The sequence below is a fragment of the Vicia villosa genome, linkage group LG3 (genome assembly GCF_029867415.1).
Source record: "Vicia villosa cultivar HV-30 ecotype Madison, WI linkage group LG3, Vvil1.0, whole genome shotgun sequence".
In the NCBI taxonomy this organism is placed as follows: Eukaryota; Viridiplantae; Streptophyta; class Magnoliopsida; order Fabales; family Fabaceae; genus Vicia; species Vicia villosa.
The window spans coordinates 107,245,588-107,268,673 of NC_081182.1; the positions used below are offsets into that span (position 1 = coordinate 107,245,588).

Here is a 23,086-nt window from a genome sequence, read left to right on the forward strand (position 1 = left end):
TTATAAATACATAAATACAATAAATAGTATTTGGTGAACACTTAGGATCGTAAGAATATCATACATGTTAATTTAAATATACTAAAAGATTATAATATAGAACAGTGGAATTGCTCTTGGAGTCGATCTTGGTTTTAACATACTATAATAGATTAGGGATGTTCAAAACCAAACCGGCCCAATAGAAAATCGCAGAATCGAACCAAACTAAATCGAAACCGCAAAAAACCACATTTGGTTCGGACGTGTTTGAGTCATTTTTTAACAAACCGCGCGGTTCAGTTTGTTTTGCGGTTTGTATTTTATAAACCGAACCAAACCGTATTATGTTACAACCTCCAAACTTAAATTAACTTATATTCAACCCAAACTCAAATATATTATTCCTTATCCTTACGATTACAAATGTTTTTCTCTTCCTCACACTTAAGATTTCAGTTTAAGTCTTCTCAAATCTCTCCTAGCGGTAGTGCATCTTCTTCTCATCTTCTTTTCCAAATACATATCACATTCTTTTATAGTCTTTCATCTCTTAAGTTCTTTTTTTCATCATATTATTTTTATTATACTGTTCTCTCTTCCAATTGCGTTTTTAATGTTCCTCTTCTTATCTAATCGCATTTCTTCTGCTCTTTCTTTTTCATCTCTGATCTTTTTTTTTCTTTCTATTTTGTTATAATGTTTTTGATATTATTTTATGCTACTATTTTATGTTTTTTATTCCACTTTTATCTAATATTATTTTGTATGTTAAATGGAAAGTTGTTATCCAAATATGATGAATTTTGTTGTTATTTGATAACGCATAAATGACTAAATACAAAGTTATGTTGTCATCAATATGTGTATGTATGGCTCAATGAATTTTTGTGAAAAAAAACCAAACCAACCGAACCAATCCAAACTCCATTGGTTTGGTTTGGTTCAGTTTTATTTCTAAAAGCCAACCGAACCAAATCGAACTGCACACTTTTTTCTCATGCGGTTCAGATAATTTTTTACGTAAAAACCGCCCAAACCGTACTGCAAACACCCCTATAAATTTAAACTACTTTGACATTGGCAACAAAGGTGACTTAGTTTTTTATTTTGGGTAATGCTAACGAGTGCCCCAGGGGCACTGGTTAAGCATTCCTAATAAAAAAATATGTATATTCAATGCATTAAATATACACAATATTCTTTAAAAAAGTTAATTATCTATATTTTCATACATTGATTAGATATATTTTAGGTAAAAAACTTATCTTTTTTACTTTATTAAACAATATTCAACTTACCTTTTTTGATCTCTTAACCAGTGCCCTTGGGACACTCGTTAACATTACCCTTTTATTTTTTATTTTTATCATTGACACATCACACATTTAAACAAAAGTATCATTGACAACAAGTATCAAGAACACCTTTTTAGTTTTGAGTAATAGCATTTTGTGTAGGCACTTGGAATTCATAAACAACTATGCTTTTTTTGAATTATATATTTTTATTATGCTATAATTATTTATTTTATAAAACACTTTAGTTTTTTAAGTTGGCAAAAATACCATATTATAAGGAGACTTTTATATATCACGAGGGAAGCTTTTATATATTTTTTAAAACTATTTGAGACAATTTTACACAAAGTAAATAAAAATAAAACTATAGAAAACAAATTTACAAGTAGTTGAAGCTATTGTATTTTTATAATCAAAACTTCTTATACTTATAGGAATTATACTTTATATTACAATTTTTTATTTAAGCTTTTGATTATAATAGAAGTAGTGGAGTTGGTACTATTTGAGTCTTTGTTTTAATATTTTATTATTGATGTATGAGACGGAGCTTAGTTACACGGCTTTGACTACATCGTTTACTTAGGGTCTGTTTAGTTCAAATGAGGGGGAGGGGAGGGGAGGGATTTTAATGGAGGGAAGGGGAGGGGAGGGAAGGGAGGGATTTTTATTAATTATATGTATGTTTGGTTCAAACGAGGGGAGGGGAGGGGAGGGAAGAGATTATGGTTAAAAATGTGTTTGGTTCACGAGGGGAGGGGAGGGGTTTTATTAATAATTTACATTTTTATCCTTATGATTTTATATAACTGATATGATATTCAAAGGTGAAAATTTCATAAATAATTTTTTGAAAATAATATTTTTACTATTGAGTGATAAAAAATTAATAATTTACCGCATAACGTTAAAAAAATTGAATACACTTAATACGTATTATAACTTTCGACGTAAAATTATCTATCTGTTAATAACAACTTTTGAATACATAAAATAACTTATTGTTATATATATATATATATATATATATATATATATATATATATATATATATATATATATATATATATATATATATATATATATATATATTGCAAAATAAATGAATGGTTTAAAATTTTATATAAAATATTTTTAATAGAATATATAATAAAATTAGAAAAAAATTAATATAAATAAACATAAAAATAAAAATTATAATAAAAAATAAAAAATTGTAGTGATTATAATTTTTATTAAATAAAAGTTATAATTTTAAGGTAAAAAATAATTATAATAAATTGATATAAGCAATAGAGAAAAATCACAAAAAAAGAAGCAGACGAAAGAAAATAATAATTTTGAAATAATAAAATAAAATTGAGGGTATTTTAGTAAATATATTAATTTATTAAATATCAATAGTCACTTTCCCTCTCCTCCCCTCCGAATCCCCCGATTTGGAGGGACACAAAAAGTGTGATTTGGAGGGATTTTGCTCCCCTCCTCTCCTAAAAATTGAACCAAACACAATTTATTATAAACATTCCCTCCCCTCCCCTCCATTTACCTCGAACCAAACACACCCTTAGTTTCTTGTTCATAACTACTAAGCCACGCTACAGAAGAAAAAGAAGAAGCTCTTCAGAATTCGTCGGTTGCAAGAAGCTCCTCTGGATTCGGATTCTGGTATGCTGCAATTTTCTCCCAAATTAACTTAATTTTCATGAGAATTTCATCAATTGCTTATTTTGGCTGCATATATTTCAAATCACCTCTCATTTTTGTTTACCTAAAACACTAACTGTCAATTCCTGCAATTAACCACTTGACACCACTTTTATTAGGGATCTAGGTGTGTGTTTGGTTCTGCTGTGAAAATAATTGATTTTGAATGAATTGATTATGTAAAATTGATTCTAGATAAAAGTGAATTAAAGATAAAGTGATTTATGTTTAGATAAATTTAAGTAGAATTAAGTTTGAACAGTAAATTTCGATGTCAATTGTGTAAGAATGTTCAACTTCAATTCAACCATGTCAGTGTCAGTGCTTCCATGTTTACCAATTTCCCTTGACTTGAGCTCTAGGTTTTTATCTAAGTTCATATTTTTCATTAGTTCATATCAATAGGCTTTTAATTTTAGTTCTCTATTCATTTATTAACTTCCAAGGCTCACAAACATATTTGAACACTGGGTGTAGTGCAGTGCAGGCACTTGGAATTTATAATGGCTTGGAAGCAACTCAGCAATGCTTTTGATACTTCCTCTGCGGCGTCTTTGAAAAAATACGACGTATTTCTTAGCTTTCGAGGTGAGGATACTCGCAAAAGCATCACGAGCCATCTTTATGATGCTTTGAGTCGAAAGAAATTTGAAACCTTTATTGACAACAATGAGCTTAAAAAAGGAGATGAGATCTCTCCAACACTCATCAAAGCCATTGAGGAGTCACATCTATCTATTGTCATCTTCTCAGAAAACTATGCTTCCTCAAAGTGGTGCTTGAATGAGCTCAAAAAGATTCTTGAATGCAAGAGATATAAGAAGCAGATTGTGATACCTGTTTTTTACAACATAGATCCGTCACACGTGAGGAACCAGACTGGGAGGTACAAGCAAGCCTTTGAAAAACATAAGCGAGAGTTGAAGCACAATTATGACAGGTTGAAGATATGGAAAGCGGCTCTCACTGAGGCAGCTAGTTTAGTTGGTTGGGACTTTCAAAATTACAGGTAAACAAAAGAAACTATCTAGCTTTTTACATATCATGATTTGTATATTTCAAAAATTATATGTAAACTCCATAAACTACCTCATATCATGTGCATGCTTTGTTTTCTAATTTTTAGTTTTGTATATAGTATGGAATATATAAGAAGATGGATGCTATCCTATAAACCCTCAGTCAAGTTTGTTCAACTCAAGCAAACATCCATAGACTTCTTCATTAAGTTCTCCATTGTCTTTTTCATTAAGTTTATATCACTGATAAATTTTAAAATTAGTTGTATGACATGGCATAATGATAGTTTTTTAAGAAAATATATAAGAAAATGAATGCTATCCCCTTAAATCGAGTTTTTGTTCCCATTTTGCTCTACTGAACTATTGCCACTATGTTGACCATAGATGTTATATATTTTTCTTCTATCGGATTTGTTAGAATTGTAAAACCTTCTTCCCCTCTTTCTTATGCTAGGACTGAATCAGACTTCATCAAGGACATTGTCAAAGATGTTTTGCAGAAACTGAATCTCAAGTACCAATATGAAATTAAGGGGCTTGTTGGAATTGAGAAGAATTATGAACAAATTGAATCAATACTGAAAATTGGGTCAAATGAAGTTATAGTCCTTGGAATATGGGGCATGGGTGGCATAGGAAAGACAACCCTTGCTAAGGCTTTATACGCCAAACTGCATTCCCAATTCGAAGGTTGTTGCTTCCTCAATGTAATGGATGAGTCAAACAAGTATGGACTTGATGGTGTACGCTCTAAATTTTTTTCTACATTGTTAGAGGAAGAAAATCTTCATCCTGATGCATCCTACATAGAATCCCATTTTTCCGTGAGAAGGATTGCCCGTAAAAAAGTTTTCATTGTGTTGGATGGCGTGGAAACCTTAGACAAAATTGAAGATCTTATCCTAAAACTTGATGGGTTGGGACCAGGTAGTAGGGTAGTTATTACTACTAGAGATAAGCACATATTTAGTCTGTTCAGTAAATGTGAAATATATGAGGTTCAGGTATTAAACAAACACGATTCTCTTCAGCTATTCAGTTTGACAGTTTTCGGAGAAAAACATCCTGAAATTGGATATCAAGATCTATCAGAAAGAGTAATTGCCTATTGCAAAGGCAATCCTCTGGCTTTAAAAGTTATAGGTTCAAATCTCCGTTCAAGAGGCAAAGAAGCATGGGAAAATGAATTGAAAAAGCTGGAAAAGATTCCTAATAAGAAAATTTGCGATGTGTTAAAATTGAGTTTTGATGACTTAGATCGTTGTCAAAAAGCTATATTTCTAGACATCATATGCTTTTTGAGAGAAAAGAGTAAAGATTTTGTAATAGAATTATTGGAAGCTTGTGAGTTGTTTGCAACAAGTGGGATAGAAGTCCTTCTAAATAAATCTCTCATACAAATAAAACTAATTTGGCTATCGTTTAGCAATTCGGAAGTCGATGGTTTAGAAATGCATGATTTGTTACAAGAAATGGGACGGGATATTGTTAATCAAGAATCTAAAGATCCTGGAAAACGAAGTCGATTGTGGAAAGCTGAAGAAATATGCGATCTATTGAAAAATAACAAGGTCAGTAGACAATGCAATTACTTCTATCTGAAAACACATGTATGAGAACTTTTGCTAATTATTATTCTAATTTTTGTTTGTTAGGGAACAGAAGCTGTGGAAGCTATAACATTTGATAGAACAGAAGTTGGGGATCTTTACTTAAAGTCTGACTCCTTCAAAAGGATGACAAACTTAAGATATCTTAAAATCTATGATAGAACTGATTGTAGAGCATGCAATGTGTACTTTCCTGATGGTCTCGAGTGGCTTTCTGATAAATTAAGGTACCTTCGATGGGATGCTTACTGCCTTGAGTCTTTGCCAACAACCTTTTGTGCTGAAATGCTTCTTGAGCTCAACCTGACTCGTAGCAAGCTTAAAAAACTATGGGATGGAGTTCAGGTACAAAAGTGTTTCGACTTTCGATATACATTTAAAACTGTAGATAAAGCTTTGATGCTCATTCACAAAATTGCTAGGTCTTACAAGTGTCGGGCACAAAACTTCAACAAGACATGCTTCTATTTCTGCTTAATTCGGTTTAATTTCTGTTTTAATCAATACTCATGCTTGATTATGAATTTAATGGTTTCTCTGCACTGCCATGTTTATTTCTTGTTACAGAATCTTGTGAATTTAAAGATAGTTTTGCTTGAGTTCTCCTACGATCTGATTGAGATCCCAGACTTATCGAGGGCTACAAATCTTGAAAGGGTGCATCTCTATAAATGCGAAAGTCTGTGTCAGCTCCATCCATCCATCTTATGTCTCCCCCGACTTAAACATCTAGATTTACGAGGTTGCATAAAGATTGAAAGCCTTAAAACCAACATTCATTCTAAATCTCTCCGTAATCTCTTAGTCAATGGTTGTTCATCTCTCACCGAATTTTCGGTGACATCGGAGGCAATGACAAATTTATCCTTACATGGCACCGCTATACATGAATTGTCTTCATCGATTTGGCGTAATACCAAGCTTACTACTCTTGACCTATCTGAATGTAACAAGCTTAACATTGTTGGGAGTAAGTTATCAAATCGTCATGGAGTGGGGTCTGTTACAGAACTAAACCTTTCTGGGTGCACAGAAATTGATGCATTAAATCTGCGGTTCATTCTTGATGGCATATGGTCTTTAAATCGACTAAAAATGAGTGAGTGTTTCAACTTAGAAGGTCTCCCTGAGAACATCAAAAAGCACTCAAGGCTGAGCTGGCTTGATATAAATAATTGCAGGAAACTTGTGTCTCTAGCAGAGCTTCCGCCATCCCTGCTATATTTGAAAGCCCGTAATTGCACTTATCTGGACACAGACTCCTCCCAACAGTTATTGCTTGAGAACACAGTACAAACTTTCTCCGACGACCCTCTTATTGTAAATGGCGGTGGTCTATATTACTCTTTTTTGCCAGGAGCACAAGTTCCGTGCCAGTTTGATTTTCAGACAACAGAGGCTTCAATAACTATTCCTCCCATTCCAAAATCTGGCCTATGTGGTTTCATATTTTGTGTCATTCTATCCGAGGGATTTCATGCTCACCTTCATTCTCTTGGTCCCCTTGATTGTATCATCTTTGAAGACGACAAAGAAGTCGACAGACGTCATATTGGTCTCAATTATCCCGGGAAATTAATTTCAGATCATGTATTGATATGTTGGCATCATTACAACAGACAAGAAAGTGGAAGTTATGCATTTTGCAACCTATCATTTCAATTCGTATTTCTAGGTCAGAAGGAACAAATGTGGTGGTCAACGGAGGGGATAAAAGGGTGCGGCGTCTTACCTGTATATTCCTCAAAACATAAGTTGAAGCTGGATGGTAGTAGTCGTGTTACTAACAAGATTGTTGAATTAAAATTAAAATCCACTGTTCAAGACTCTGATTGGAATATGAAAAATGAGATTAAAGTCAAAAGCTCTAACAATGAAAATGAAGATGACCAGGAACAACCTTTTTATTCTCGTAAAGAAGAAGAACAACCTTCTGTTAGTAGACCTCCTATTAAACATGTATATGTTAGGAGAGGAAAAAAGCTACATTCTGTTGTCTAAATTTCTTGTGATTCAAGAAAACAATTCCCGGTTTATTGTAGTAACTGCTGTAACAACACTGGACAGGTTTTTTGCTGAAGCACTTGTTAAGAGGGTCAAAAGAATAATACAAGTCATTATTATTTTGAGATCTCTTTCTCCTGTTTTTGATGTAAAATGAGAACAACATCATTGCATTCACTACATTTTCTAAAATGTATATATTTTAAATATTTATTTAGAAGGCCTCGTTAAAAATCCTAAAAAAAATTCCAACATAAAAAAACATCATCATAGTTCCTAAGCAAAATCAAGCCATGACAAATTGTCTTTGAGCTTCAATCCTCAAATCTTCTTTCATCCTTCTAATGAAGTCATCAAACCTTTTGTTCAATTCATCTGTGTTTAACACCCAATTTGCTTCTTCTAAAACTTCTTCCTCATCAACCATTTCTTTATCATTGTCTTTCTCTTCACCTCCTTCGTCAAACATGTTACTTTTTTCTTTTGGCTCCTCTTCTTGTTCCAAAACTAATATGCTACTTCCTTTTCCTTCTTCAAAATTTATATCTTTAGCTTCGTCGTCGTTTTCTTCACTCACTAATACTGTCACTTTAGTTTCAACCATTGAGTAAAGTGATTGCGAACCATCTTTAACATAGTTGAAAGATTCATCAACACTACTAGACCCAGTAGATAAAGATCTTGTTATACCAACAAAAACAAGAAGACCATTACATAGAAGGAACATGCAATTTTTGTCTATGGTGTGAGTGAATAGTTGGAAAGAAAATGTAGAGAAGTAGAAGTTGAAGTGATGGAGGAAAGAAATTAAGGAAGGAGTAGAAAAGATGAAAGGAAACAAAGATAAGGAAACTATCAACGGTGTAACCTTAATAAGATAGTTATGATGAGTTCTTATGCTTTGAGTAAAAAATGCTATTTTATGGTAATTTATCTTTTCCATAGCTTCCACTTTTTTGTGTGGAATCAAATTGGATCTAAAAGAGTTTCTAAATGGGATGTTGGTGTGGTGTTAAAGTTGTGAAGGTTTCCTTATATAAAATGATGGTAGATGTTGGTGTGTTTTTAAAGCAAATTTCATATAGAAGTTGGTTGGCAAATTATTAGTATGAATTGACATATATTTAAGTTTTCGCAAATTCCAAAGATTACCTACCTTTCATGGCGTTTGTTATAAATGATGATTGTTGCTTGAAAGGAATAGAGGCAAATAGCATATATTGTAGGTTACGAATTGTCCCGAAAATTGACAAATGGTTATTCATTGTACACTTATTTTGAGTATGACATATGAAGTAGTAGTTTTTAAAAAAGAGTGAGGATAGAAAGCTTATATGTGTGTGATTATGAGTGGGCACAAAGGACAACTATGCTACATGTGAAAACTTTGGATAATTTATATTGGATTTTTGCGTATGATTTAATCCAAGAAACTTTGATAATATATTGTGGTTGGGTTTGTTATCATTAGAGCATTGAGATCTAATCTAATCTAATAATATTATATGAATGACATGTAAGTAATTTTGGCTTGATTTTTTTTCTTTCAATATTTCAATATATATTGTAGTGAGATATTTATAAATACCCACAATATGGTCATATGGGAATGATCTTCATCTGATGTCCGTCCCAAAATATGTCGTCTTAGGTATGTTTCTCACTCAATAGGTGGCTTGACTTGAGAGATAACATGGATGGTGAAGTGTGCACAATCCATAACCACGTACGGAAGAAGTCACTAACACGATTCTCAAAAAAGTAGTCAGTCACCAGGTTTTCTTGTTAAGGTGGAGGGGTCACTACTTCTCAGGATTCCCAAAAATTTAGTCCCTTAGGCCTCTATAAATATCTCAACCTTAAGGTTGAGAGGGTATTCTAAATTCACCACGAAATACCCCCAAATACATAGCTTTTCACCCTCGCGAGCTTGTTCTAACCTCACAGAAAACACCTCTAAAACATGACTTCTCACTCGTATGAGTTTGCTTTAACCTCATAGAAAAACACCTCTGAAATATGACTTCTCACTTGTATGAGCTTGCCCTAAAAACCAAAAGCTCAAAAGCCTTTGAACACCCCTACCAACATAGGGGTGCCAAAATTATGTAATTTTTTCTCAAGTATAGTAACATCCGTCAAGGGCCCCAAAATAACTGACCAGGGTCACACCTTCCATTATTCAAATACTTTGACACCCACCAAACTCACCGCTCCTAGACCTAACCGTTCCTAAACATGGCTTTTGGAAGGGCATAATCCTCTACGTAGAAGGATACTAGAGGTAACAACGATCTTAATGCCATAGTGGAGATATGCACTTTAATGGAAAGACAAAGTATAATAAACTAATATTTAAGTAATTCTTATAATTTATTAACGAATATGGATATCCACGGGTATGAATATCCACGAGTATGAATATCATTAAACATGTATTCTTATCCATTACTAAAGGGGTGTTTAAATATCCATTTATTTAATCAGCGGATATCTATTGAGCTACCTGCCCCGTATCTGTGACAGATTTAATGCGCGGATATCCGCGGGTACGGATTTTTTTATCATCCCTTAGCACGTTGCCTCCATCAACACCTAGATGGCCATCATCGGAGCTCCCGATTCTCTGAAATGCAAGATTTTCTTTAGCACTTTCAGAGATGCAACCTTTTGATGGTACATGGGCCTATCCCGAGCTTCCACCATCATCTACCAAGAGCTGGTGGAGAAATTTGTGCACCATTTTACATCAAATCAACATAGAAAGATGTCCTCCACTAGAATGTTTAACATTTGACAAGGCCCTTTAGAGTCACTAAAGGAATACCTTTCCCGTTTCAACGTGGCCACCATAAAATTTTCCACCCGAATCAAGAAATGTTCGTATTAGCATTGCAAAATGGTCTAAAAGCAGCGCATTTCAACGAGTCCTCTACCCAACGGCCAGTAACTTCGTTAGTAGAGGTGGCCACAAGGACAAAATACTAGTGATAACCGTGGTGAAATATTGCTAACACTTTCACTACAGTGGTAACTTTCACTTTATATCTTTGATCATATTCTTTGAACACCCACTATCAAGATACCATTTTGAGTTGTTAAGTACGTCTGCATCACACCTTAATTCTTTTTTATCTTTGGTATCCTAATATTTTTAGGTTCTACTGTGTTATGAAATATAGATTATGTCTAAGGGTACAATTTAAGTTATGATCATAGAAGTAAGATCAAGAAGACATATTTCTCATTTTATTTTAATGAGTTTTCTAATTGAAATCAGATGAAGAGGAAAGATTTTTGTTTTCATGACTTTTTTTTAATAAAGAGGAATAAAACCATATGACTATTTTTACCAAAATAATTATATTTAAGCATACTATAGTTAGAGGTCATGTTAACATGGAAAATATTACTAAAACTCTTTGCATTATTTTTATAATTCATAACCTAGACCAACTTTATTACAGGTTGATCTTTAATTATCTAAAATGAGATTCATGTTATCGATTCTTTTTGTAAAATTATCAAGGATTTTATGCAAGTCATCAATTTAATTTTCTAAAAGGTTGTATTTTTCACACTTGATATGTTTACAAGAGTGGGAAGAAGAGGAAAGAGATCTTTAAATTAAAAAACTTTGTTTTTCTCTAAAACAAATTATTTCGTCTAATGGATTTTTATTTTCCTTTTAAATATAGGATGTATATAAGTGACTTACAGGCGGAAAAAATGTTTTTTTGAATTTACTTGACTCACTATCTAATTTTATATAAATGTGAAAGAGTTCAGTAAAAGTAAATCACGAATTTAGATTATTTACATCATTTTCTTCGCGGTCTGTCATGGGAATATGTGGATTTCTTCGTTTTTCTAGATTCATCACATAAGTCCATGTAGTTGTCATCTCATGCAATGTAAGCTCTTTCAAATTCTTTTAAATCTTGTATCTTTTAGACTTTATTGGACTATGCAAACATTTTGCGTTTATGTGACTTTTTTTCTGCTCCAGAAGCATGTTGACACAAAGGTTGATTTTTCTTTTAATTTCTTTTGGAATTTTGGAGGATATATTTTGTGCCTTAGGAATTATTTGAATTTTCAAAATATGAGATTCACATCATCATCACTTTCACTTTGTCTATCATCATCTTTTGACACTTTATCTTTGACATTTATAATTTCTAGTGCAAGACTTTTCTTTTTTCTTATCACCTTGTTCATTATGAGTTAGCCTTTTTAGTTTCATTTCACGTTCCTCCAATTTTCTAAACAAGGTAGCCAAATTCATAACAGATAAATCTTTTGATTCATAAATCACAGAGACTTTAGGTTGCCAGTTGCAGTTTAGGAATATAAGGATTTTGTTAATTAAATCTACATTTAGAAAAATTTTGCCTAGAGTTTTTAATTGGTTTAGAATATGAATAAAATTTTCGCACGTGTTGAATATTTTCCCCTGTTTTCATTATGAATAATTCATACTCACGGGTAAAGATGTTAATTCAAGCCCGTTTTACCTCAATTTTACCTTCATGTGTAATTTAAAAAGTGTCCGACATTTCTTTTAAATAATTATAGTAAGAAACATAGAAAAAAACTAATCAATATCGAGAGCGGTAGTGATATTAGTTTTTTCTTTCAAAGTGTATTGCACCTTTTCTTTATTCTTTTTTGTCCATAAATTTTTCAATTCTATATCCACTACTTCATTAATTCGATGAGTGGGAACGGACAAATCATTTTTTACAGAATCTCAAATACCATAATCCATCCACTCTTTATAAAATTTCATCTTCTCTTTCCTATAAGCATATCCATCTCCAATAAAGAGTGAGGTTTGTTTATTGATTTGTTTTAAGTCAATCCTACCTCTAAAGACGATTAATATCCTAATAAGAGTTAAACTCTTATCGCACTTTTTAACCAAACGATTCAAACATTGGGAGAATTGTGTTATTTGATTTTTAAAAAAAATTCACAAAAAATTAATCTCACGTAGGCTAATTTTAATAAGGGAAAAATAAAAAGATATTAAGAAAGTGAAAAATAAAAAGCATAAATTTAAAGAAATATAGTTAAAGAGATTACACCAAAAATTATAGTGACTCTGTCTCAAGCCACGCGATCTACTCTAGTTTCCAAGAGTCTACCTTTAAAATTTTCGTTATCAACAATTTAATATTTTGCACCAGGGTTAGCCCTAAAATCTTCCTTAAAATCAAATTTTTTTACAAGTTTACCTTGCAACCTACAAATCAATAACAAGTATATAAGAGAACTATGTTCTTAATTTATAAATTAAACATAATATTAGAATTACACAACTCTCAACATAAATCTTTCATTCTCTCGGCACTAAAGCAATCTATAATAATTAAAAACTTATCTTAGCAAGTGAATGGGTGATAGAAGAGAATATAAGTTAAAAAATATGTGCCTAAGTGAGCACATCACTCTTTTTTATATAAAACATTTATCTCGTAGAGGAAAAAACATTTATGGGCATGTTCAATTCTAATCAATTAGAAATGATAAATCAACACTTCTAAAGTACAGGATCCAGTAGATGGTGGTACATGGATATAGACCTTCATGCTAGCCACTCAATGTACCAAAAGATATTTTCCAAGGGTTGTGTTCATCGATGATCTATGCTAGGAGTAAAACAAATGCCATCCACAAAAACATGGTCCAAAGAATGCATATATGTCTACGTAGTCATATGCCACCCCTATTTGGATAAATTAAAATAGAATGAAAACTCTTCATTGTATCCATCGCTATTTTTCACAAAGAGATAATAGGAAAATGTTTGGAGTGTCTAGACAATTAAATAGGTTAAACTAATAATATTAAGAATTATATATGAATTTAAAATATTAAGTTGCATGAATATAACTAGATGTTTTTTCCGATAAATATTTAATCTTGAAGATATATGATTCCTAGATGTACAGCTGAATACTCTGCATGTCTAAGAAGTAATAGAGATATATTCTTTTTGGTTATGAAAATTTACTTTTTAGATTTATTTAATAATTAATGTATTTAGTTCATATATAGACCAAATATATTAATTATTTTACAAATCTAAAACATCAATTTCCTCTTATATTGTACATTGCAATCTTATCCAAAAAAAAAAAGGGTTTTGTGCCATCTAAGTACAAAAGTATATCTTAATACTTTTTGAGTGAATCGTCATCATGGTTAATAATAACACTAGTCAAATGGCCTATTTATATCTTCTCCAACCATTTCTTAAGTGTTGAACCATCAATTCTAATGCATCACATATGAAAGTAGTAAAGTGATCCAGTAGTGGATCTATGATAGGAAGATGGATTAGACAAAAAAACATCAATTTAGGGTGAATCTCATCTCACCAACAAACATATTAAATGATGATGTCTTCCGATACCCTCAAGTTCTCAACAAATACTAGCACCTGTCTATGGTCTATGTAGGGGTGGCAGCCGCCCGCCCCGCCTTATGCCCGCCAAAAAACAAGCGGGGCGGGCATGCCCGCCAAGTAAAATGGGCATCAAAATCATATCCGCCCCGCCAAGATGGCGGATTGGCGGGCGGCGGGCTTACCCGCCTATTTTTATTTATATTTTTTTAATAGTTTAATATGCTTTTTTTTACCTTTTAATTAAACTTTTCACTTATTTTTTAAAACAACTTTTTATAAAAGTAATTTTTTAACAAATTTACTCTAAAAAATATTACATATATTTATAAATAAATGTATAAAATAAACTATCAAGAATTGCAATTACTAGAATTAACTAAAAAAAGAGTGAGTTTTGGAGGAGGAGCGGGTTTTGGCGAGCGGCGGGCTTTGGCGGGGCGGGTATGGCGGGCGGCGGGTTTTGGCGGGGCGGGCTTTGGCGAGCTGCGAGCCTAAAATCCCAACCCAACCCGCCATTTTTTGGCGGGTGCGCGAGCGGCCCGTCGGGCCCCGGCCCGTTTTGCCACCCCTAGGTCTATGGATGTGTATACGTTCCTCGTAATATTATTTATCCCAAGAACTAAAAATACACCATGAGACTATGTCTTAACTCTTATGCATCGTAACATTCCGATTTTTTTATTTAATTAAATTAATTTGAATATTTGAACGATTTAGGATGTTTATATAATTTTATATATTTTAATTGTAAAATTCTATGTTTGGTTTGATGCTGTATTTTTCACCATGGATGAGTTTTGAAGGTTTTTGAGTTTATGTGAAGTGATGAGATAATGATAGATATATGTTATTTTGATGAAATTATATGTTATAATTGATTACATGACATGCATGCGTGATTTTTTAGCCAATTTTAGACGACTGAGAGTGATTTAGGGAAACTCCGTCATCAAAATTGCATTTTCTGATTTTCCTGTCCTGCGGGTGTTCGCTTAGCAAGAGTTAGAGAGCAAGTTGCGAAAGTTTCCTTAGTGAGAGATAGCGAGAGTCCACTTAGCAAGAGATGCTAGAGTTCACTTAGCGAGCAGTAGTGAGTAGGTAGTGAGTGATGACATAATGGACGTAACTTTGGCTCTGTAAGTCTAAATCGAGTGTCGTTCAAAGCGTTGGGGAGCTAATACGCAGAACTATTGATTCATGTCAGAATTTGAAATATTGTTTTGTATGATTACTGAATTCCATGTGAAAAATATGATTTTTAACTGATTTTATAAGTTAATCAATGAATGATGATTATGTGAAATGTGTCAATGGTGTTGTAATGAGTGGCTAAGTGTGTTGCTGAGTTCTTGCTGATATATGAGCATATTTGTGTTATTGTTGCTGTTTGTGAAGGATAATTTGGTGCAGGATTATCATGTAGTTGTTGTTTATGGTCAGTGTGGACCTTAAACATTTTTGTTCTGGTTGAGTTGTTGAGTAATATAAGACATGCACTCATATGTCTTTGTTGTTGAGAAAGAGACGAGTCCACAGGTTTGGTATGGGACTAGTGGCTTATCTCAAGCTCGATGTTGGGCTTGGAGCTCGATATTGGGGATCAGTTCAGATAATGAACTATTGTTGAGTGGACGAGATCGGTAATAAACCTCAGATGTCCAATTGGAACCACATGCATATGCATCAAGCTGCATAGTTGATGGAGTTGCATATTCAAGTCGAATTGTATAATAAATGATTTATTTGAATTATGATTATATTTAGTGTTGCGAAAGTGTGAGAATGTGCTTGTTAAGTTATTGTGAATAATGTGTAGATGTATGAATGTTCTACCGTGCATTTTATACCATTGATTTATTGAATGTGAATTATCACCCCTTGGTTGTTGTTATTTCTGATTAAGAGTTCTGATTCTGTAACACTGGGTGAGGGAAAACGTTATTGTATTCTATTTATTATGTTGTAGAGTTGGATGTTATACTCTCATCATTTTGTTTATGCTTATATTGTTTTGCGAAGTTGGTTACCGTAATTGTTTGAAGTTTAATAAAGTATTGAGTTATGATATACATGCTTCGTATTACGTTAGTTGATAAATTCTGCTGCTATGATACCCTAAGTGATGGTGAGCATGCGATGACAGATGGTGCATGTTTTAAACTTTAAGTTAACATGTTATAGAACAGATTATGAATTGTGATGTGTGTGGCATCCTAATATGTTAAGTGTTTTACTCTGATTTTATCGTATTATTGTGCGTGAAAAATTAGAGTGTTACATCGCATCAATATTGATATCTTCCTATTGTGACAGATGCACTTCGGTGTGTAACGCTACTACAAAAATTGATTTATGCATGTAATATATATATATATATATATATATATATTTATGTTTATTATAATTATAATGATAATAAATCATAATTAAATTAAATTAAACACTTTCCTCTCTGTTCCATATGCTAGGAACAATGTGATCAAGACAGAGTGAAAGCAGTGATAGATTTGATGGGCCCAAGGTATTCTTACTGCGCAAGAGGAAAATCATGAGTAAGCGCTTTTGGCTGGCAGCACACACATGATATTATGCTTGGTAAGTTTGAATGAAATAGTAAAGCTCTGCCTACAATTAAGATGTGTTGATGTTTTCTCTCAACCCTAGCATTTTGTTTGGGAGATTCTACACGTGATCTTTGAGGCATAAAATTGGGGGATTAGAAATTCAGGACCATTATCGGACCTGATATATTTGGGACAGGTGTGAAATTGGTTTTCTATGAATGTGACAAATTGTTGAACATGATTAGATACCTCAAATTCGGTTTTAAGCAAGATGATCCAAGTAAATATACTAAAGTCATCAACTACTGTGAGAAACTATATATGATTTTGTATGGAATTAATGGAGATGGGGCCGTATATATCAAAGTGAAGGAGTTCAAATTTCTATGAGGTTTTAGACTGACTCAAAGTATAGGGAAACTTCTTATGTATTGCATAATGGAAAACATCAAAAACAAATTTATTATCATTGAATATAAAAGGATATATTTGAGACATTTTTGAGAGATTATCATGGGATAAGTGACCCTATAAAAAATTCCATAAGGCTTGTTTAGGGATCACTTTACAATTATTTACAATTATTGAACAATGTATTAGGTACAGAAATTTTGGATTAAGAAATACTATAAATGGTGGACTGAGATGAAGTTGCTTCTGCAACAAGGCAATCAGAATTTGTCATCAGTATGTACAACCCTTCAACTTGTTTAGCCAAACCAGCCATCTTCTTGGTCTGCACATCCTGAATGAGACATTCATTATCACAAAATTGAAATGTGCAATTCATAGAATGACCTAATTTGGAAATATATAAGAGATTTAAGGAGAAATCAGGGGTTTATAACACATTGGAAAGATATAGCTGAGGTGAAAAACTGATGGTGCCTGCATGTTTAGTTACAACAATAGAGCCATTGGATAATCACACATTAATAGGGTGAATTTTGTTGTAGGAACTAAACCATTGCATAGATGAGCAAACATGATCATTTGCTCCTGAATCAAGGATCCAAAAATCAGGTTTAACATGGGTAGAGCGTTAAATTATTGACCAAATGTGTTACCTGAAGTCTCATTTAGTGTATGACCATAATGAGTAGAAATTTGATTAGCACTAGGGTTTGTGTTAGGGGTATGAGGCAACAAATTTGTTTGTTGTAGCAAGCCAATCAGCTGAGCATATTGTTCTTGATTGATGTTGGTACCAAGATTACTTGTAGGACCTTCTTTCCCATTGTGCACCACATATTGTGTATCACGCTGAGAAATACTAGACGCATTTGCTGCAGTCTGCTTCTTAGCAAAATTGGGAGGGAAGCCATGCTTGCGATAACATACATCAATTGTATGACCAGACCTGTGACAAAAAGTGCACATTTTACTATCTTTCTTATTGGTGGAAGTACCACGAGAAGAGTTGGGAAATCTACCATGATCTGCATATTTTCTGTAAGTTTAAGAGTGCGCCTAAGAGGGGGGGTGAATTAGGCTTTCAAAAATTTTAATCGGTTTTATGAAAATACTTCTAATAATTTTTGGTTGAATGTATGAAGGTTTTTGAGAGGTTCTTTTCTTTTCTTGGTAATGGTGATGAAAGAAATAAAATGCGGAAAAGTAAAGAACGCAAGGATATATACTGGTTCCCCTCACAATCCGAGAGTACTCCAGTCCCCTTTCCAACATGAAAGAGATTTCACTATAGTTAGAATTATTGTACAAGCCTATGCTTTACTATCTAACCTATAGGGTGATCAAAGGTTCTTAAACACCTTTAAGATCAAACAACACTAATGTTAATGAAGAACAATCCTCTTCAAACACAAACAACCCTTGCACCCAACAATCCTGGATAGCAAGTCAATACAATCTTATTTTCAACAATCCTGAAAATAAGATATAACAAGAACTTTTTGAATAGAGATTTGAATAATAGTGATCACTTTAAGTGATGTATCAATTAAATTGATCTTCCCTTCCAATGACAATAATTCTCAATTCTTAAGTAATAGATTGCTCAAGACTTTTTCTGTTTTGGATAATGTGAAAGTATGCACAAGAAATCTTGAGTGAAGGTTGAAGAATGTAAGAAATGGATTCTGAAAATTTCTAAGAGTTTTTATTTATTGGAAGAGGTAATTTGTGATTTGAAATTCTTTATATTTATATGTGCATAACACCCTTTTGAAACATGGCAAATGAATGAAGAAATACCATGAACAATTGTCAAATTGAAATGAAATGGTTCCATGAAATGGTGTATGAAAGGGTGTCTAAAAAGTTGCTGGTTTTTCAATTTCGTACAGGGTGCAATCGATTGCACAAAGACAGCAATTGATTGCACAAGGGCTAACAGCTATATTTTTTGAAAAAGCTTCAGCAAGCAATCAATTGCACCAATACAACAATCGATTGCACTAATAAGACAAAAAATCTGCAAAGTGTTTTTAGGCCATATTTTTGAAAAAGCTTCAGGGAGCAATCGATTGCACCAATACAGCAATCGATTGCATGGTAAGGCAGAGACAAATTTTTGGCTTCTGGAAGAGGGAGCAATCGATTGCTTGAAGTGTGCAATCGATTGCACATAATAAAAAATGGAATTTTTGTCTAAGTCTTTTGTGTTATGGTTATGGCAAAGGTATGTAATGATCTTTGATGATTTGAGCAACCAAGACTTAAGCATTTTATGAGAGTTATTGTTATACCTTCTTTTTGATGCTTGAACCATAGTCTTGGCTAAAAAGCTTTATGATTGAATAACATCTTTGCCTTCTTGATACTAAGAGATTTGTCTTCATCAAAACAAAGTCTTTCATTTAGAAGCTTGAATTTACATTCTCCCCCTTTTTGATGATGACAAACAATCCTATTGATGCTTTGTAATTTCCGGAAAAAAAACTTCTCCCCCTAAGATGTATAACTTCTCCCTTTGTATGTGAAGCTTATAATTATTTGGACATGATCATCTTGAAGAAATTTTTTGTACCTTAAAAGTTTAAGACAAGGAAATACACAAGCATAACATATAACACCTTTCTCCCCCTTTGACATTATCAAAAAGAAGGGAAAGATGGGTGAAAGATAGTAGTATAACATATACCATAACATAGGACATTAAAAGCTTAATCATTCATGCACTAAAATATAAAGATAAGAAATTCAAATAAGGTTTATGGTAGCAAGTACCTTACATAAAACTTGACTAAAAAATAACATATCATGATAAGATAATAAAAGAAAAATACTTAAGCTAAGAAAGCAACACATATGATAATTGAAATACATAATAAAAAACACATCATGAGTGGTCCATATCATTGTTGGTGTTGTTGTTGTTGAAGGAGTTTGGTCCTTGGTAGGGAAAATGAGTTTGAATAGGTGGAACCATTGGAGTAGGGGCAGCCGGGTTATTCGGATCATATGGTGGAATGTGAAGATGAGTGTAAAGGTAAGAGAATTGTTGGTTCACATCATGGCGAAAATCATTAATCCGAGTTGTAGTGGATTCATTAATATAGTTCCATTGGTTGTTGATGGAGGTGTTGAGATTTGCAAATTGTGTAGTCATGAAATCATGGAGTTCTTGGTTGCTTGGACCATTTGAACCATGTTGTGGTGGTCGTTTTCTTTTACCTCCCCGTTTCACTTGGGAGGACGGCACGCTAGACCCTTCACGCGAAATTTGGAAGGAGAATGCGCCCGTGGTGGGATGAATTTTATTTCAGTTCTTCCTACGATATCACACGAACTTTCTTATTTGTCCTACGAGTAGGAAAGGGGAAAAAAGATCTCAACTAAACCCTAGGAGTTTGCTAAGTGTGGGGATTTACACCTAGACTAGAAATTCTGGAGTCCGGGAGGTCGGTTATACATAGGGAAGTGTTTAAACACCCTACATATCTGTAGTACTCTACAGGAACCTTCTCTGTGTCATTGTGTTTGTGTTTGCTAATGATTGGGAAAGTTTCTCCTTTGTATTAGGAGAGAGAATTGAATTGATTTTAAAAGACAGACAGACAGACAAACTGACTATTTTTGGTATTTTATTAGCTCGCTGAGATTCCTTGTGAACCTCATGCCTACATATCCCTAATGGAAGTCAGAGCTTAATGTAGTTCGGGGAACTAACTAGGGAAATTAATTGTTTTTGGTGCCTTGCTTAAAGCTCAAGGTTGAAGCTTGGAATTAAATCTCTGTTTACAGTAAAGAGACATGAAATCATCTTTACAGAGAGGTATTTGTACTATTCTACCACAAACATTTAAAGGAGTGACAGAATAACTGAATTCATTTCATTCAAGAGGGGGACCTTACTTGTATATGTGCAAGTATACCAGTCAAATGCCTCTTAAATGAAAGAAAGATGCTCATCCAAATTAGGGAAAGTTACCACATGTCTGGGTTTTACTGCCAGCTCATGCCTTTCAAAATCCTAAATGGGAGACTTGATTAAAATTGAAATTGAAATGTTTGTTTGTTTGAATGTGGTAGAGTAGTAAAAATATCTCTCTATAGAGATAAGCTATGTCCATCTACTGTATAAAAGATTTGACTTTAGCTGGCTTGTATGAGGCCCAAGCTTGAGGCTTTTTGATTGATTAATTAATATTATTGACTCTGGGAGATGACTCCACTGGGGATTAATTACATGATATTTTTGTGTTCTGTACAAAGCCCAGAATTGAGGCTGACTCTACTTAGGGAGACTCTATTTATGTGCCTTGTACAAAGCCCAAGGTTGTGGCTGACTGTTGAGGATAATTGAATGAATGACTCTATTTTATGTGCCTTGTACAAAGCCCAAGGTTGTGGCTGACTCTAGCTAGGGAAAACATTATTTTCTGCCTTGTACAAAGCCCAAGGTTGTGGCGGACTCTAAAATAAATGAATTGAGTATGGATGACTCTAAGGGGAAAAGATCCTAAGTGTTAGGAATCTTTGACACATGAAAATATGGTTTATCTGCCTTGTACAAAGCCCAAGGTTGTGGCTACTGAATGATGAAGAACTTACTGGGGAGACTCTATTATCTGCCTTGTACAATGCCCAAGGTTGAGGCTGACTCTTGACAGGGGAGTTTTATTGTTTGGGTGCCTTGTATGAAGCCCAAGGTTGAGGCTAACTGTTTTTGTTGGTTTTGACTCTACTGAGGAGGTTTTATCTATTAAAAGACTATTTTTCTTTGGAAGCTAACCCTTTCCAGGGATTTTGACTCAGCTGGTAAATTTGTCTGTTAAAAGACTGACTTTATCATGTTTTTTGGAGGCTGGCCCTTTCCAGGGGTTTTGACTCTTTTTGGGGAAATTATCTCCTAAGAGAATGAAATTATTTATTAATTGACTTTGGAGGCTAACCCTTTCCAGGGGTTTTGACTCTTTTTGGGGAAATTATCTCCTAAGAGAATGAAATTATTTATTAATTGACTTTGGAGGCTAACCCTTTCCAGGGGTTTTGTATTGAAATGAATTTGGGTAGCACTCCATTAATTATTAAAGGATGAAAGGATTGGCAGAAAGATATCTAGTGAGACTTCTTGTTTAAAGCCCAAGATGAAGGCTGACTCAATGCTGAGGATGACCAAACATGGATCCTAGACTCTGCTAAGGAAGATTGATGAAGATAAGGGTGACAGAGACTGTCCATTGTTAGAACAAGATTTGTTCTTATCAATTATCTTAGTTTTGATGATAACAATAATATGAATTTTGCTTAAGATAATATGGTACTCTAATCCAATGCAATTTCCCTTTCAGGAAATATATAAAGAGTACGCATAATTCAGCGCTCAGAAGTTGTGTCTCAAATGGTTCAGCATGCAACATCAGAACATGGTCTGGCAAGACATCAGAAGATGGTCGAAGCAGAATCAGAACATGGGTCTATGGAAGCATCAGAAGAACATGAGATCAGAAGCACTGAAGATCAGAAGATGGTATCACGCAACAGAAGCACTTCAAGGTCAGAAGATCAGAAGATGCTATGCACCAAGCTGTTTGACTCTGATGATATTCAAACGTCGTATTCACAAACATCAGATCAGAAGGAAGTACAGGTGGCAGTCTACGCTGACTGACAAAAGGAACGTTAAAGCTACTAAAGGCAACGTCAGTAGACACAGCGTGAACAAGGCTCGAGGTAGTTGACAAAAGCGTATAACATTAAATGCAATGCTGTACGGAACACGCAAAGCATTAAATGCACTCAACGGTCATCTTCTCAACGCCTATAAATATGAAGTTCTGATGAGAAGCAAGGTTAACGATTCTGCACCAAAACATCTCATATCAAACTTGCTGAAACGCTGTTCAAATCTAAACTCAGAATCTTCATCTTCATCAAAGCTCACTACATTGCTGTTGTAATATCTTAGTGAGATTAAGCTTAAACGATTAAGAGAAATATCACAGTTTGTGATTATAGCTTTTAAGAAGCATTTGTAAACTCTTGAATAGATTACATTAAGTTGTAAGGAACTAGAGTG

The 23,086-nt window shown here is 33.6% G+C and overlaps 2 protein-coding genes across 5 annotated transcripts; one reads left to right on the forward strand and one right to left on the reverse strand.

Annotated features, from left to right (window-relative positions):
* Positions 1 to 2,807: 2,807 nt before the first annotated feature.
* LOC131662268 (disease resistance protein RPV1-like) lies at positions 2,808 to 7,771 on the forward strand. Of its 4 annotated transcripts, XM_058932010.1 has the most exons (5): positions 2,818 to 2,948; positions 3,465 to 3,996; positions 4,464 to 5,580; positions 5,665 to 5,964; positions 6,187 to 7,771. In XM_058932010.1, exons 2-5 carry the CDS (start codon positions 3,491 to 3,493, stop codon positions 7,618 to 7,620), a joined length of 3,357 nt encoding a protein of 1,118 aa, XP_058787993.1. In that variant the 5' UTR covers positions 2,818 to 2,948; positions 3,465 to 3,490; the 3' UTR covers positions 7,621 to 7,771. The 4 variants fall into 4 exon arrangements, with proteins under 4 accessions (XP_058787992.1, XP_058787993.1, XP_058787989.1 ...); XM_058932009.1 differs by having other exon boundaries at positions 2,808 to 2,948; positions 3,475 to 3,996; positions 5,665 to 7,771; XM_058932006.1 differs by having other exon boundaries at positions 5,665 to 7,771.
* A 129-nt stretch (positions 7,772 to 7,900) lies between these two features.
* LOC131662269 (uncharacterized) lies at positions 7,901 to 8,668 on the reverse strand. The gene has a single exon (XM_058932011.1). The coding sequence runs from the start codon at positions 8,564 to 8,566 to the stop codon at positions 7,910 to 7,912; it is 657 nt and encodes a 218-aa protein (XP_058787994.1). The 5' UTR covers positions 8,567 to 8,668; the 3' UTR covers positions 7,901 to 7,909.
* Between the last annotated feature and the right edge of the window lie 14,418 nt (positions 8,669 to 23,086).

Bases quoted from the DNA above. Each gene is read 5' to 3' on its own strand.
- LOC131662268 (XM_058932009.1), top strand. From the start codon at position 3,491: ATGGCTTGGAAGCAACTCAGCAATGCTTTTGATACTTCCTCTGCGGCG. The intron at 3,997-4,463 runs GTAAACAAAAGA...TTCTTATGCTAG, and splicing joins TGGGACTTTCAAAATTACAG to GACTGAATCAGACTTCATCA. The intron at 5,581-5,664 runs GTCAGTAGACAA...TTTGTTTGTTAG, and splicing joins ATCTATTGAAAAATAACAAG to GGAACAGAAGCTGTGGAAGC.
- LOC131662269 (XM_058932011.1), bottom strand. From the start codon at position 8,566: ATGGAAAAGATAAATTACCATAAAATAGCATTTTTTACTCAAAGCATA.